At 44.8% G+C, this 13,867-nt stretch overlaps 1 protein-coding gene across 2 annotated transcripts in view; it reads left to right on the top strand.

Moving 5' to 3' along the window:
• Nucleotides 1–13,206, top strand: part of eml2 (EMAP like 2) — a 72,652-nt gene extending 59,446 nt beyond the window's left edge. For both annotated transcript variants that reach the window (XM_061972198.1, XM_061972199.1), the window contains 11 exons: nt 3,658–3,757; nt 3,860–4,014; nt 4,087–4,212; nt 4,278–4,409; nt 4,477–4,544; nt 6,422–6,510; nt 6,580–6,677; nt 12,031–12,118; nt 12,177–12,272; nt 12,352–12,482; nt 12,561–13,206. In XM_061972198.1, the coding sequence (XP_061828182.1) occupies nt 3,658–3,757; nt 3,860–4,014; nt 4,087–4,212; nt 4,278–4,409; nt 4,477–4,544; nt 6,422–6,510; nt 6,580–6,677; nt 12,031–12,118; nt 12,177–12,272; nt 12,352–12,482; nt 12,561–12,686 (1,209 nt within the window). In that variant the 3' untranslated portion in view covers nt 12,687–13,206. The remainder of the gene's footprint in view (nt 1–3,657; nt 3,758–3,859; nt 4,015–4,086; nt 4,213–4,277; nt 4,410–4,476; nt 4,545–6,421; nt 6,511–6,579; nt 6,678–12,030; nt 12,119–12,176; nt 12,273–12,351; nt 12,483–12,560) is intronic.
• The last annotated feature ends 661 nt before the right edge of the window (nt 13,207–13,867 follow it).

The raw sequence follows: 13,867 nt of genomic DNA, 5'->3' as shown, positions 1-13,867 counted from the left end.
TTAAATAAAACCACTGCCTTGTTTTTAATGAATGCTTGGGCCTCCTTTGCATACTTGTCAACCCTCCCGAATTTTCCCGGGAGACTCCCGAAATTCAGCGCCTCTCCCGAAAACCTCCCGGGACAAATATTCTCCCGAAAATCTCCCGGTTTTTAGCCGGACCTGAGTGAGGACAGCCTTTTTTCATGACGGGAGGACAACAGGGTGACAAGAACTAAATCATCCAGACTAGAGATAAATTGTATTATTATGTTTATCTTACCTAAAAATACATATATTTATTAATTTAAAAAAAAAAAAAAAAAATTTACTATATTTTGCTAAAAATATCAAAATTAATTGTATTTTTATTTGTATTTTTTCGTGACTCCTTATTACATCCAGCCATAGAATTATACATTAAAATAAACATATTTGAAATAATTGATTTTAAATGATCATAATAATTCATTTAAAATGACCATATTTAATTATTAAAATAATTGCTTGTTTATCAACAACTTTAGCATTTTATTCATTACATTTTGAAGCTCTCAGAAGCCAAGTTATGTTATATTCCTTAATATTTATTTATGAAAGTTTGAAGTATCAATTATCTAAACACAGTTTTGTTTGCATATTTTCAGAATGTAGATATCTATATATATATATATATATATTAGAGATGCGCGGTTTGCGGGCACAACCGCGGAGTCCGCGGATTATCCGATGATCGGGCGGATGAAATTTAAAAAAATTAGATTTTATCCGCGGGTCGGGTCGGGTGGGGCGGTTGAAATAAAAAAAAATTAGATTTTAAATAGATTCAGGCGGGTGGCAGTTAAACCAATTGGTAAATATATATACATAGTTAAATGTTGTTACTCACATACGAAAAACGAGCAGGCACCTGCAGCATATGCCACAACAGAAGAAAAAAAAGAAAAAGAGATGGACACTTTTACGGAGCGGAGAAGGGACGCCTCGCCGGGGTCCGGGACCGAGGTCCCTTCCCCCGAGAGGGCCCCACCGGGAGCCGTAGCTGAGGCGATCCGCGAGAAGGGCCCAACGCACGTCCAGGGTCACCACCGCGCCCACCGCACCGACACCCCGCCTCGTCCGCCTTCGCCGCGGCCGGCGTCACGCGCAGCAGGTAAGCAGCTTACCTGCCCGAAACCCCCGTGGCCGGGGGCTCGTAACAGGGGTCACTCCGCGCGCTCCGCCCGCGCAGCTTACCTGCCCGCCACCCCTGTTGCCGGGGGCGCGTAACAGGGGTCACTCCGCGCGCAGTGCGCTCACGAAAGGGGTGGGGCTCACCCTGGTTGATATAGACAGCAGGACGGTGGCCATGGACGTCGGAACCCGCTAAGGAGTGTGTAACAACCCACCTGCCGAATCAACTAGCCCTGAAAATGGATGGCGCTGGAGCGTCGGGCCCATACCCGGCCGTCGCCGGCAGCGAGACGCGCTTGGAGGTGCGCTCAGCGCGGCTCCCATATGATTGCGCACTGGTGTGCGTCTGGGTCGTGACAGCGTGGCACGCGAATGTCTGTGCTGCATTGGATCAGTCTCCTTTCTTTAACAGGCAAAAGCTTTATAACCTCACCATACCTGCCAACTTTTGAAATCAGAAAAACCTAGTAGCCAGGGTCCAAGGGCCGCAGGCCCCGGTAGGTCCAGGACAAAGTCCTGGTGGAGGGTTCAGGGCTTCGCCCCCCGACGCAAAATGATTATTAGCATTCAGACAGGTTAAAATGTTGCTAAAACCATCACTTTTCTATCAGTCACAGTGACTTTTCAAAACAAAAATATTACAGCAAAAATCATATGGGTTGATTGGCATGTTTATTCTGTAAGCTAACTTCAATAGTTTGAAATTATTTTGACAGTTAATGCCAGTTATCCTGTCAACCTTTCACAAGACTTCAATTTGTTAATTGAAAGTATAAACACTTTTTACAGTAAACAAATGGTAAAACAGTACTAAACAATTCCATAAATAAAAAAAATTGGTGTCATTATTAACTTTCTGTCCAAGCTTGTATAATCTACTGCCTTGTTCAATTGTAAAAAATATTCTGTGCCTAAAATTCACATTTCTATCACAATTATCATACTGTAAACATGGTAAGCTAACTTCATTAAAATTAATAGTCCTGTCAATAGCATGGAATTACAATTCAAATGTAGTTTTTTTGTAAGCCTTTCAAAAGAATTCAAAATATGAAAAATGAATGAAAATTAATTGAAGCCATCAGACACTTGAAAAGTGGCACATCACATCTCTAATGTAATCATTTGAACTTTTCAACAGAAATAGCACTGCAAAAATATTAAGGACATACTTCTGTATTTTGGTAGTTATGCTGTCAACATTTAACAAGATTTCTTCAACTTGGACTTGAAAGCATAAATAGTATAAACACTTTTAACAGTATGTCGTGCTGTGAAATACAGCCGACAGGATTGCGCACCAAACACGAAGCAAGGCCAAAGCGCATGCGGTGCAGGAGAACAAAGGACTTCTTTCATTTAAGGTTTGTGATAAACCATCAAACTCATTCGTTAAAAGGACTCTATAGTAATATAAAGCGAATTTTTCTGGACATTATCATGCAAGAAAAGTTTATTTTTGGGACCGCGATCACCGCGTAATGATTTTTAAAGGTTGCATTACAAACATTTAACTGTCCCATGTGATCAGCCAGTGCGATTGGAAGTCCATGCTCAATTATTGCCTCCGTAAATAAAACTTCGGCATTTATCACATCCAAAGAATCTGTTTGGGCGACGAAAAACGTTGAAAGTTTTCCACTTGTATCGCTAGCAACGGCATTAGACTTGTGTTTTTTTGTCCCAAAGTGGTCTTTTACATCGCTAATTCCTCCGTGTCCGATCGAAAAATCTTGTCTGCACAAGGTGCAATTCGCGTAGTTTTCACCCTTTTTTTTTTTTTAATTAATGAAAAACCATATTTTTTATCACTGCAACCGTAACCTGGAATAGGTTGATGAAAACCGTACGAATTACGGGAAAACAGGAGTAGTTGGCAGGTATGCCTCACTAATGCCTTGCATCGTCTATATTAGATATAACGGGCGGGTGCGGGCGGATGGCGGGCGGGTGCAGTTCTGATCAAACGTTACATCGGGTGGATGGCGGATGGTTGACGACTTTCTGATGCGGTTGCGGATGAAATATTTGCCTATCCGCACATCTCTAATATATATATATATATATATATATATATATGTATGTATGTATGTATGTAGGTATGAAATACTTGACTTGGTGAATTCTAGCTGTCAATATACTCCTCCCCTCTTAACCACGCCCCGCCCCACGCCCCCACCTCCCGAAATCGGAGGTCCCAAGGTTGGCAAGTATGCTCCTTTGCTTCGGTATTTTAATGCTGGTCATTATGGTGGCACTTGGAGATACACTATGTCCAAATAATTGTGCAGTCACACATGTGAGGTTGTAGTCAGAACAGTTTTTAAGTGAAAGGTAAAAGCAAAAGTACAGAGAGAAAAGAAAAAAGCTAAAAACCAGACAATAGAACTTGACTTAAGATGGAGCTTTGAGGAACTCCAAATGTTATTTTGATGGCTTATTCAGTGCCTCTTATCCCTTCTCAGGATGAAAACTCTAACTTGTTTTGTCTTGTTTGCTGCAAAGAAACACGAGAAGCCCAAGTACGTGTTGTGCGTGGCGTTTGCTGAGAACGGAGACGCCATCACCGGGGACTCCAGTGGAAACATCTACGTCTGGGCCAAAGGTGAACGTCCTACATTTTCATTTCATACGCTCCATGTCGTCGTATGAAAGCGCCCAGCAGGGGGGGCGGTTCTGACCGGGGCGCGTCTGAACCAATGAATAGGTGGTAACCGTATCAGTCAGGCGGTGTCGGGGGCACACGAGGGCGGCATCTTCTCCGTTTGCGTCCTGAAAGACGGGACCGTGGTGTCGGGAGGCGGCAAGGACCGCAAGGTGGTGCTGTGGGACCGCGACTACAGGAAGCAAGCAGAGATGGAGGTCAGGCTCCGCCCTCTTTTTGGTGTCCTTTTTGTGTAGCGAAGAACAGAATCGGTATGTGCGTGCGTCAAGGTTGGCGAGGCCTTCGGTCCAGTGCGGGCTCTGGCAGAAGGCAAAGCGGGCGAGCTCTTCATCGGAACCACCAAGAACGCCATCCTTAGCGCCGCCTTCCCTGACACGATGACGGCCATCGTACAGGTGCACCACGACACAATCATTTAGTTTTGTCTCCGTGAGTAACCGCGGTCTATGTTGCGTCCCAGGGTCACACAGAGGAGCTGTGGGGTCTGGACGTCCATCCCTCCATGGAGCAGTTTGTCACCTGCTCCCAGGACAAGCAGGTCCACCTGTGGGACACCAACTCCCATCAGCCCCTTTGGACAAAGACCATCGAGGTGAGGAAGACGACGGAAGGAACGTGAACGCTGTGAATGTCCCCTGATTGTCTCCTAAATGCTGCAGGATCCTGCGAGGTCTGCGGGGTTCCATCCAAGCGGGACGGTTTTGGCGGTCGGGACCATGTCAGGAAGGTCCGTCTCACTGCCGTCTAGGGCTGGGTACTGGATTAGTCACCAACCAAATTCCGGTATCGATTCACGTAAAGTACAGGTAAAAGCCAGTAAATTAGAATATTTTGAAAAACTAGATTTATTTCAGTAATTGCATTCAAAAGGTGTAACTTGTACATTATATTTATTCATTGCACACAGACTGATGCATTCAAATGTTTATTTCATTTAATTTTGATGATTTGAAGTGGCAACAAATGAAAATCCAAAATTCCGTGTGTCACAAAATTAGAATATTACTTAAGGCTAATACAAAAAAGGGATTTTTAGAAATGTTGGCCAACTGAAAAGTATGAAAAAGAAAAATATGAGCATGTACAATACTCAATACTTGGTTGGAGCTCCTTTTGCCTCAATTACTGCGTTAATGCGGCGTGGCATGGAGTCGATGAGTTTCTGGCACTGCTCAGGTGTTATGAGAGCCCAGGTTGCTCTGATAGTGGCCTTCAACTCTTCTGCGTTTTTGGGTCTGGCATTCTGCATCTTCCTTTTCACAATACCCCACAGATTTTCTATGGGGCTAAGGTCAGGGGAGTTGGCGGGCCAATTTAGAACAGAAATACCATGGTCCGTAAACCATGCACGGGTAGATTTTGCGCTGTGTGCAGGCGCCAAGTCCTGTTGGAACTTGAAATCTCCATCTCCATAGAGCAGGTCAGCAGCAGGAAGCATGAAGTGCTCTAAAACTTGCTGGTAGACGGCTGCGTTGACCCTGGATCTCAGGAAACAGAGTGGACCGACACCAGCAGATGACATGGCACCCCAAACCATCACCCAACCATGCAAATTTTGCATTTCCTTTGGAAATCGAGGTCCCAGAGTCTGGAGGAAGACAGGAGAGGCACAGGATCCACGTTGCCTGAAGTCTAGTGTAAAGTTTCCACCATCAGTGATGGTTTGGGGTGCCATGTCATCTGCTGGTGTCGGTCCACTCTGTTTCCTGAGATCCAGGGTCAACGCAGCCGTCTACCAGCAAGTTTTAGAGCACTTCATGCTTCCTGCTGCTGACCTGCTCTATGGAGATGGAGATTTCAAGTTCCAACAGGACTTGGCGCCTGCACACAGCGCAAAATCTACCCGTGCCTGGTTTACGGACCATGGTATTTCTGTTCTAAATTGGCCCGCCAACTCCCCTGACCTTAGCCCCATAGAAAATCTGTGGGGTATTGTGAAAAGGAAGATGCAGAATGCCAGACCCAAAAACGCAGAAGAGTTGAAGGCCACTATCAGAGCAACCTGGGCTCTCATAACACCTGAGCAGTGCCAGAAGCTCATCGACTCCATGCCACGCCGCATTAACGCAGTAATTGAGGCAAAAGGAGCTCCAACCAAGTATTGAGTATTGTACATGCTCATATTTTTCATTTTCATACTTTTCAGTTGGCCAACATTTCTAAAAATCCCTTTTTTGTATTAGCCTTAAGTAATATTCTAATTTTGTGACACACGGAATTTTGGATTTTCATTTGTTGCCACTTCAAATCATCAAAATTAAATGAAATAAACATTTGAATGCATCAGTCTGTGTGCAATGAATAAATATAATGTACAAGTTACACCTTTTGAATGCAATTACTGAAATAAATCTAGTTTTTCAAAATATTCTAATTTACTGGCTTTTACCTGTATAGCCTATACAGTACTGCCATCTAGTGTCTTGGAATTGCAACTGCATTGCAAGTGAGTCTCATTTATAATAAGAAAAGAAGGTATTTATTAACACACATAAAAGTGGTACCATAATCGGTTCAAAATGTGAACGGTACCCATCCCTACTGCCGTCACATGTCGGATCATTACGTTGTGTTTGGACTCATGCACTTCCTGTGGTGTTGCAGGTGGTTGGTGCTGGACACGGACACCCGGGATCTTGTCTCTGCGCACACGGACGGTAACGAGATCATCTCCAACGTGAAGTACTCTCCAGGTGCGACTTCAAACCCTTCACTTTAGCATCTTACGCCAAGCGGGGACGCTAACTGCGATCCACCAACAGATGGCAACTTCCTGGCGGTGGCGTCGCACGACAACTTTGTTTACATCTACGCCGTGACGGAGAACGGACGCAAGTACAGCCGCGTGGGGAAATGCACCGTGAGTGTTTTCTTTTCATGCTGCTGTTTCATGGCCCGGCCACTGGGGGGCGATGTGGTGTCAAAATGCTTTAGTTCAGGAGCGGTGACGTTACGATGTTTAGTGGTGTATGGCTGCTGCAGTGACGTGCGGTGAGGTTGATGGCTGGTGAGGCACTGACTTCATCACAGTCAGATTTACAAACATATGAACCCTAAAGAGTATCTTATTCACCATTTGATTGGCAGCAGTTAACGGGTTATGTTTAAAAGCTCATACCAGCATTCTTCCCTGCTTGGCACTTAGCATCAAGGCTTGGAATTGGGGGTTAAATCACCAAAAATTATTCCCGGGCGCGGCGCCGCTGCTGCCCACTGCTCCCCTCACATCCCAGGGGGTGATCAAGGGGATGGGTCAAATGCAGAGGACAAATTTCACCACACCTAGTGTGTGTGTGACAATCATTGGTACTTAAACTCATTGGCGTTGTTAGGCCTATTTTAGGGGGGCTCAAGCCCCCCTAAAATATTCTTAATCCCCCCTAAATAATTTGGTGTTTTTTAACCTGTTATTATTCACTCAGTTTCCCCTCACTTCGTAGCGTAAGGTAGAGAGCCCCTTTAGTGCGTCGGTATCCAATCCATTCCACTTGTTCATATAGAAAATGCCCACATCACTCAAATTCCAGCCCGCATTTTCTCTGCGACCTTGCTTGCGGTCCTGCAGGTGTACGAAGCACATTATCTTCCTTTTACAATGAGTGAAGCTGCACAAAACCTTGCGTGTGCAATTGTAAATCATTTATTTTTTAAGTTTTGTGTTTCTTGTAGAATCTATATAAAGTAATATACTATTGTTAAAATAATGGAAAAAAACATCATTAAATATATTTGTTTTATTGTATTGTTACATTAATAGCTGTTTTATTATTATAGGATGGCTTGTTAAACATTTAATAGGATTTTCAGAGGGAGGAAAAACCAAGACATTTAATATAAAATGTAAAATGAATAAATACATATAAAGGAAAAGAAAATATATGGTTAAAAGCCATCGTCCCGGGGAGCATTTCATTTCGTCCCGTGCATTTAAAAAAAAAAATAATAATAACAATGAATAATTTCTAAACTCCTCTCTGAGCTGCCACCTTACCGTGGTAGAGGAGTTTGCGTGTCCCAATGATCCTAGGAGCTATGTTGTCCGGGGGCTTCCATGCCCCCTGGTAGGGTCTCCCAAGACAAACAGGTCCTAGGTGAGGGATCAGACAAAGAGCAGCTCGAAGACTTCTATGGAAATGCAAGAACCGAGACTCAGATTTCCCTCGCCCGGACGCGGGTCACCGGGGCCCCCCTCCGGAGCCAGGCCCGGAGTTGGGGCACGATGGCGAGCGCCATCGTCCCCATGGGGCCCGGCCGGGCACAGCCCGAAGAGGCAACGTGGGTCCCCCCTCCAATGGGCTCACCACCCATAGCAGGGGCCATAGAGGTCGGGTGCATTGTGAGCTGGGCGGCAGCCGACGGCAGGGCACTTGGCGGTCCGATCCTCGGCTACAGAAGCTAGCTCTTGGGACGTGGAACGTCACCTCGCTGGGGGGGGAAGGAGCCTGAGCTAGTGCGCGAGGTAGAGAAGTTCCGGTTGGATATAGTCGGACTCACCTCGACGCACAGCAAGGGCTCTGGAACCAGTTCTCTCGAGAGGGGCTGGACTCTCTTCCACTCTGGCGTTGCCAGCAGTGAGAGGCGACGGGCTGGGGTGGCAATTCTTGTTGCCCCCCGGCTCAGAGCCTGCATGTTGGAGTTCAACCCGGTGGACGAGAGGGTAGCTTCCCTCCGCCTTCGGGTGGGGGTACGGGTCCTGACTGTTGTTTGCGCTTACGCGCCAAACAGCAGCTCAGAGTACCCACCCTTTTTGGATTCACTCGAGGGAGTACTTGAGAGTGCTCCCCCGGGTGATTCCCTCGTTTTACTGGGGGACTTCAACGCTCATGTTGGCAGCGACAGTGAAACCTGGAGAGGCGTGATTGGGAAGAATGGCCGCCCGGATCTGAACCCAAGTGGTGTTTTGTTATTGGACTTTTGTGCCCGTCACGGATTGTCCATAACGAACACCATGTTCAAGCATAAGGGTGTCCATATGTGCACTTGGCACCAGGACGCCCTAGGCCGCAGTTCTATGATCGACTTTGTAGTTGTGTCATTGGATTTGCGGCCTCATGGTGGAATATTTTAGCGCTTCCATAGCTAACCTACTGACAGATCTAAGTTAGAACTGTACGCTACTTTGTATTAGAAATGGCAACAGTGGAGGATGAATGCCCCCACAACAAGAAAATAGAGAAAAAAGAGCTTATTGACTATGCCGCGGGCTACAATGGCAAACGCGTGCACATTTTCGGGACTTATGCAGATCCCAAATACACATCAGCAGGTACCGATAGGTAAGAAAAGTTGGTTTTGCATAATATTGGGGGAAAAAACGCCACATAATGTCCCTTAAGAGGTGTCATTTTGGGGTCCTTATACACACACCATAATAATATGTTGAAGCACAGTACGTCTGACTATGGTAGACGTAATGCTCCGAAAATCCATCAAGCGGTGCGGCATCGTAGCTTACCAAAGTCGTCCTAAAACATTTTTGACAGATTTTGGAGCGCCGTGTGTAATGTTCTACATTCTCAATGAAACATCAACGTTTTGGTGTTGCTTGCTTACGGGTACTTGCTAGCGTCAATTATTGAACAGGTGTCGGTCAACCTGCAGTTCACGCGTATCTCTTATATGTGTGACTGCCATCTACTGGTCACTTATCATTACACCATGTATTAAATAAAATTGCTTCGAGGTCGGTAAGCACAATTTATAATTAATACGTACATTAGGGCAGTGTTTTTCAACCTTTTTTGTGTTGAAAAAATGCGGAGGCACACCACCAGCAGAAATAATGAAAAATAGAAACTCAGTTGACAGTAAAAAGTCAAAATTGTTGGATATGACTTTAAACCATAACCGAGCACGCATTACTATAGCTCTTGTCTCAAAGTAGGTGTACTTGACTTATTTTTTTTGCTGTTTTCCTGTGTGTAGTGTTTTAGTTATTGTCTTGCGCTCCTATTTTGGTGGCTTTTTCTCTTGTTTTGGTATTTTCCTGTAGCAGTTTCATGTCTTCCTTTTGAGCGATATTTCCCGCATCTACTTTGTTTTAGACATCAAGAATATTTCAGTTGTTTTTAATCCTTCTTTATGGGGACATTGTTGCTTGTCATGTCATGTTCGGATGTACTGTGTCGACGCCGTCTTTGCTCCACAGTAAGTCTTTGCTGTCGTCCAGCATTCTGTTTTTTAATTTGTAGCCAATTCAGTTTTAGTTTTGTTCTGCATATCCTTCCCTAAGCTTCAATGCCTTTTCTTAGGGGCACTCACCTTTTGTTTATTTTTGGTTTAAGCATTAGATATATTTTTACCTGCACCCTGCCTCCCGCTGTTTCCGACATCTACAAAGCAATTAGCTACCGGCTGCCACCTACTAAAGTTAAAGTTAAAGTACCAATGATTGTCACACACACACTAGGTGTGGCGAAATTATTCTCTGCATTTGACCCATCACCCTTGATCACCCCCTGGGAGGTGAGGGGAGCAGTGGGCAGCAGCAGTGGCCGCGCCCGGGAATCATTTTTGGTGATTTAACCCCCAATTCCAAGCCTTGATGCTGAGTGCCAAGCAGGGAGGCAATGGGTCCCATTTTTATAGTCTGTGGTATGACTCGGCCGGGGTTTGAACTCACAACCTACCCATCTCAGGGCGGACACTCTAACCACTAGACCACTGAGTAGGTAACCACTAGACCACTGAGTAGGTGCATGCAACCGAGCATGCATCACTATAGCTCTTGTCTCAAAGTAGGTGTACTTGACTTATTTGGAGTTTTTTTGCTGTTTTCCTGTGTGTAGTGTTTTAGTTCTTGTCTTGCGCTCCTATTTTGGTGGCTTTTTCCTCTTGTTTTGGTATTTTCCTGTAGCAGTTTCATGTCTTCCTTTTGAGCGATATTTCCCGTATCTACTTTGTTTTAGCCATCAAGAATATTTCAGTTGTTTTTTTCCTTCTTTGTGGGGAGATTGTTGCTTGTCATGTTCGGATGTACATTGTGGACGCTGTCTTCGCTCCACAGTAAGTCTTTGCTGTCGTCCAGCATTCTGTTTTTTAATTTGTAGCCAATTCAGTTTTAGTTTTGTTCTGCATAGCCTTCCCTAAGCTTCAATGCCTTTTCTTAGGGGCACTCACCTTTTGTTTATTTTTGGTTTAAGCATTAGATATATTTTTACCTGCACCCTGCCTCCCGCTGTTTCCGACATCTACAAAGCAATTAGCTACCGGCTGCCACCTACTGATATGGAAGAGTATTACACGGTTACTCTGCCGAGCTCTAGACAGCACCGACACTCAACAACAACACATCATTTGCAGACTATAATTACTGCTTTGCAAAACATATTTTTAACCCAAATAGGTGAAATTAGATCATCTCTTACGGTACACCAGTGTCATGTCTGTGTAATCATGTTTTGTGTTAAGTCATGTTTTTGTTTAGTTATAGGACTCTTTAGGTTCTGTCTTTTCACTCCCTTGTCTTGTTTCCATGATTACCCCATTAGTTTCACCTGTTCCACGTTTGGACTCATCGTGCACTCTTGTTTGTCACCATAGCAACCATTAGTTTTCACCTGTCACGTCACGCGCCTGTTTCACGTTTTGAGTCACGCACCTGCTTTCACGAATCATGTCCATAGTATTTAAGTTCATTCGTTTTCTGTTGTTCGTCCTGACGACCTCACGCCACATTTATGCTCTGTCCATTGTTTCATGTCCATGTTCACGCTGCTCCTTTTTTTGTCCATGCCAAGTAAGTTTTCTTTATTCAAGCCATAGTTTGCAAGTTTTGTTTAATTGTTCATAGTTTATTCTCCGCCACTGTGCGCGCCTTTTGTTTGATCCTTTTTTTTTGTATTTATAGTTAATAAATAAATCATGTACCTTAATTCCCGTCTCGCCCGTGCCAACTTTCCCGTTGCATCCTGGAAAAGCACACACCCCCCGGACCAAGTCATGACAACCAGACAACTAGTGTGCCGCGGTACAGTGGTTGAAAAGCACTGCATTAGGGGCACCGGATTATAAGGCGCACTGTCCATTTTTGAAGAAATTAAAGAGATTTAAGTGCGCCTTATAAAAATACATGCATGTTTTTTGTATTTTTTTAAATTTTATATATAATTTTTGTGGGTTCCTTTTTGGGGGGAAACGAACATTTGACATGAATTGTATATGCAAAAATGCAATAAACAAATGACAACGTGGGTCACTCTGGTCCTCCTCAGGGCCACTCCAGCTTTGTGACCCATGTGGACTGGTCCACAGACAGCAAGACCCTGGTCACCAACTCGGGGGACTACGAGATCCTTTTCTGTGAGTTACCAGACCGTTCCGCACGTCCTCCGTTTTGTAATCCAGCTCTTTGGTCCAGGGGAGGCGCCCGGTGGCAAACATGTGACCAGCATGGACGCCGTGCGCAACCTCAAGTGGGCCACTTCCACGTGCACGTTGAGCTTCAACACCTTCGGTACGTCTGGATAATTCACGACTTCTATCATTCCGAGTGTTATTTTTTTATTTGGAGTCTCGCTGGGTGTTTTTGTCAGGGATCTGGCCCGACGGCGCGGACGGCACGGACGTCAACGGCGTGTGCGGGTCACACGACGGCTCCCTGCTGGCCTCGGCTGATGACTTTGGCAAAGTGCACCTGTTGTCCTTCCCGTGCTCTCAGCCCAGGGTGGGTGTCTGTCGTCGCTAACGTGCTAACGTGCTAATAAGCCAGCTGATGGTCTCCACCCCCCCCTCTCCCTCGCAGGCCCCGGGTCACGAGTACGGTGGCCACAGCAGTCACGTGACCAGCGTCGCCTTCCTGCACGACGACAGCCGCCTCATCTCCACCGGCGGTAAAGACACCAGCGTCCTGCAGTGGGTGGTTGCCTAGGTAACGGCAAGCCGCCCACCAGGGGGCAGCACCTCCTAATGAATGTTTGACGTCGTCGTTTCCATGGTGAATGAAATCATATTTAGTGTCTGCGGGACGTGGAATGTAACACACACACACACACACACACACATCAACTTTAGCATTAGCGCTAACCGTGCCTAAACGCCATCCTAGTACTGAGTTATTGATTTTAGGTCCCACGAAGCTGTAACACGCCAGCCGCCTTCTAATTCAGGTCCAAAATAATAATAATAATAATGATTGTCAAAAAGGGTACACTGGGGCTTTTTTGCTTCTCGTTGCTGTGTTTGCTAAGCACTAGGTGGCGCTACAGTGCAATGATTGCATGAGCTAGGCTGCTGCTAACATAACAAAGGTCTATTAGAGTTCATATTTAATATCTAAAATATATATTTACATATGTCATGCAGTATGCTGTGATTGTGGGCGTGTCACATGTAGTGATGCTTTGCTGTGTTTGGCCTTCTGGTTTGGTAATAAAGTTTTTACCCACCCATTTCTTGTCTTTTGGCTCTGCAAGAATTATAAAATGAGGAGGGAAAAAAAAAAAAAAAAAGTTCTGTTTTTATGCTTCTACTAGTGATGGGTAAATGACAGAGGTGGGACCAAGTCATTGTTTTGCAAGTCACAAGTAAGTCTCAAGTCTTTGCCCTCAAGTCCCGAGTCAAGTCCAAAGTCAAGACCGGAAAGTCTCAAGTCAAGTCCTAAGTCCTGCATTTTGAGTTTCGAGTCCTTTCAAGTCCTTTTAACCACAGACTAATATATTAACACAGATTGTGTATGCTTTTCAAACGCTGTATTTATTTATTAAAACAAGTGCATTTTAAATTGCAGGAAAGAAAATTGTGCTGACATTGCACTTTATAATAGTACTTTTTAGCACATTTTAAACATTAACTCATTCCTTTACAGAACAAACACATTGAAAAATAAAGTGCAAATGTACTTATTTGTACAAAAGTGTTAACATTGAAAAAAACATGACATATACGTGAACATAACAAAAAAGTTGTACTTTTTATATGTCAGGGCCCTATGCTGCATTGCATTTGCAAAAGACCAAATTAGCCAAGAGTCTGTCAGTCATTTGTACACGATGGGGGGCGTAGTATGATGCCACCATGGCTGAAAACTCGCTCCACTGGAGCACTGGAGGC

This window comes from Nerophis lumbriciformis, linkage group LG17 (assembly GCF_033978685.3).
Source record: "Nerophis lumbriciformis linkage group LG17, RoL_Nlum_v2.1, whole genome shotgun sequence".
Taxonomy (NCBI): Eukaryota; Metazoa; Chordata; class Actinopteri; order Syngnathiformes; family Syngnathidae; genus Nerophis; species Nerophis lumbriciformis.
The sequence above is the reverse complement of the archived record's forward strand: the minus strand, read 5'-3'. Positions and strand labels throughout refer to the sequence as shown.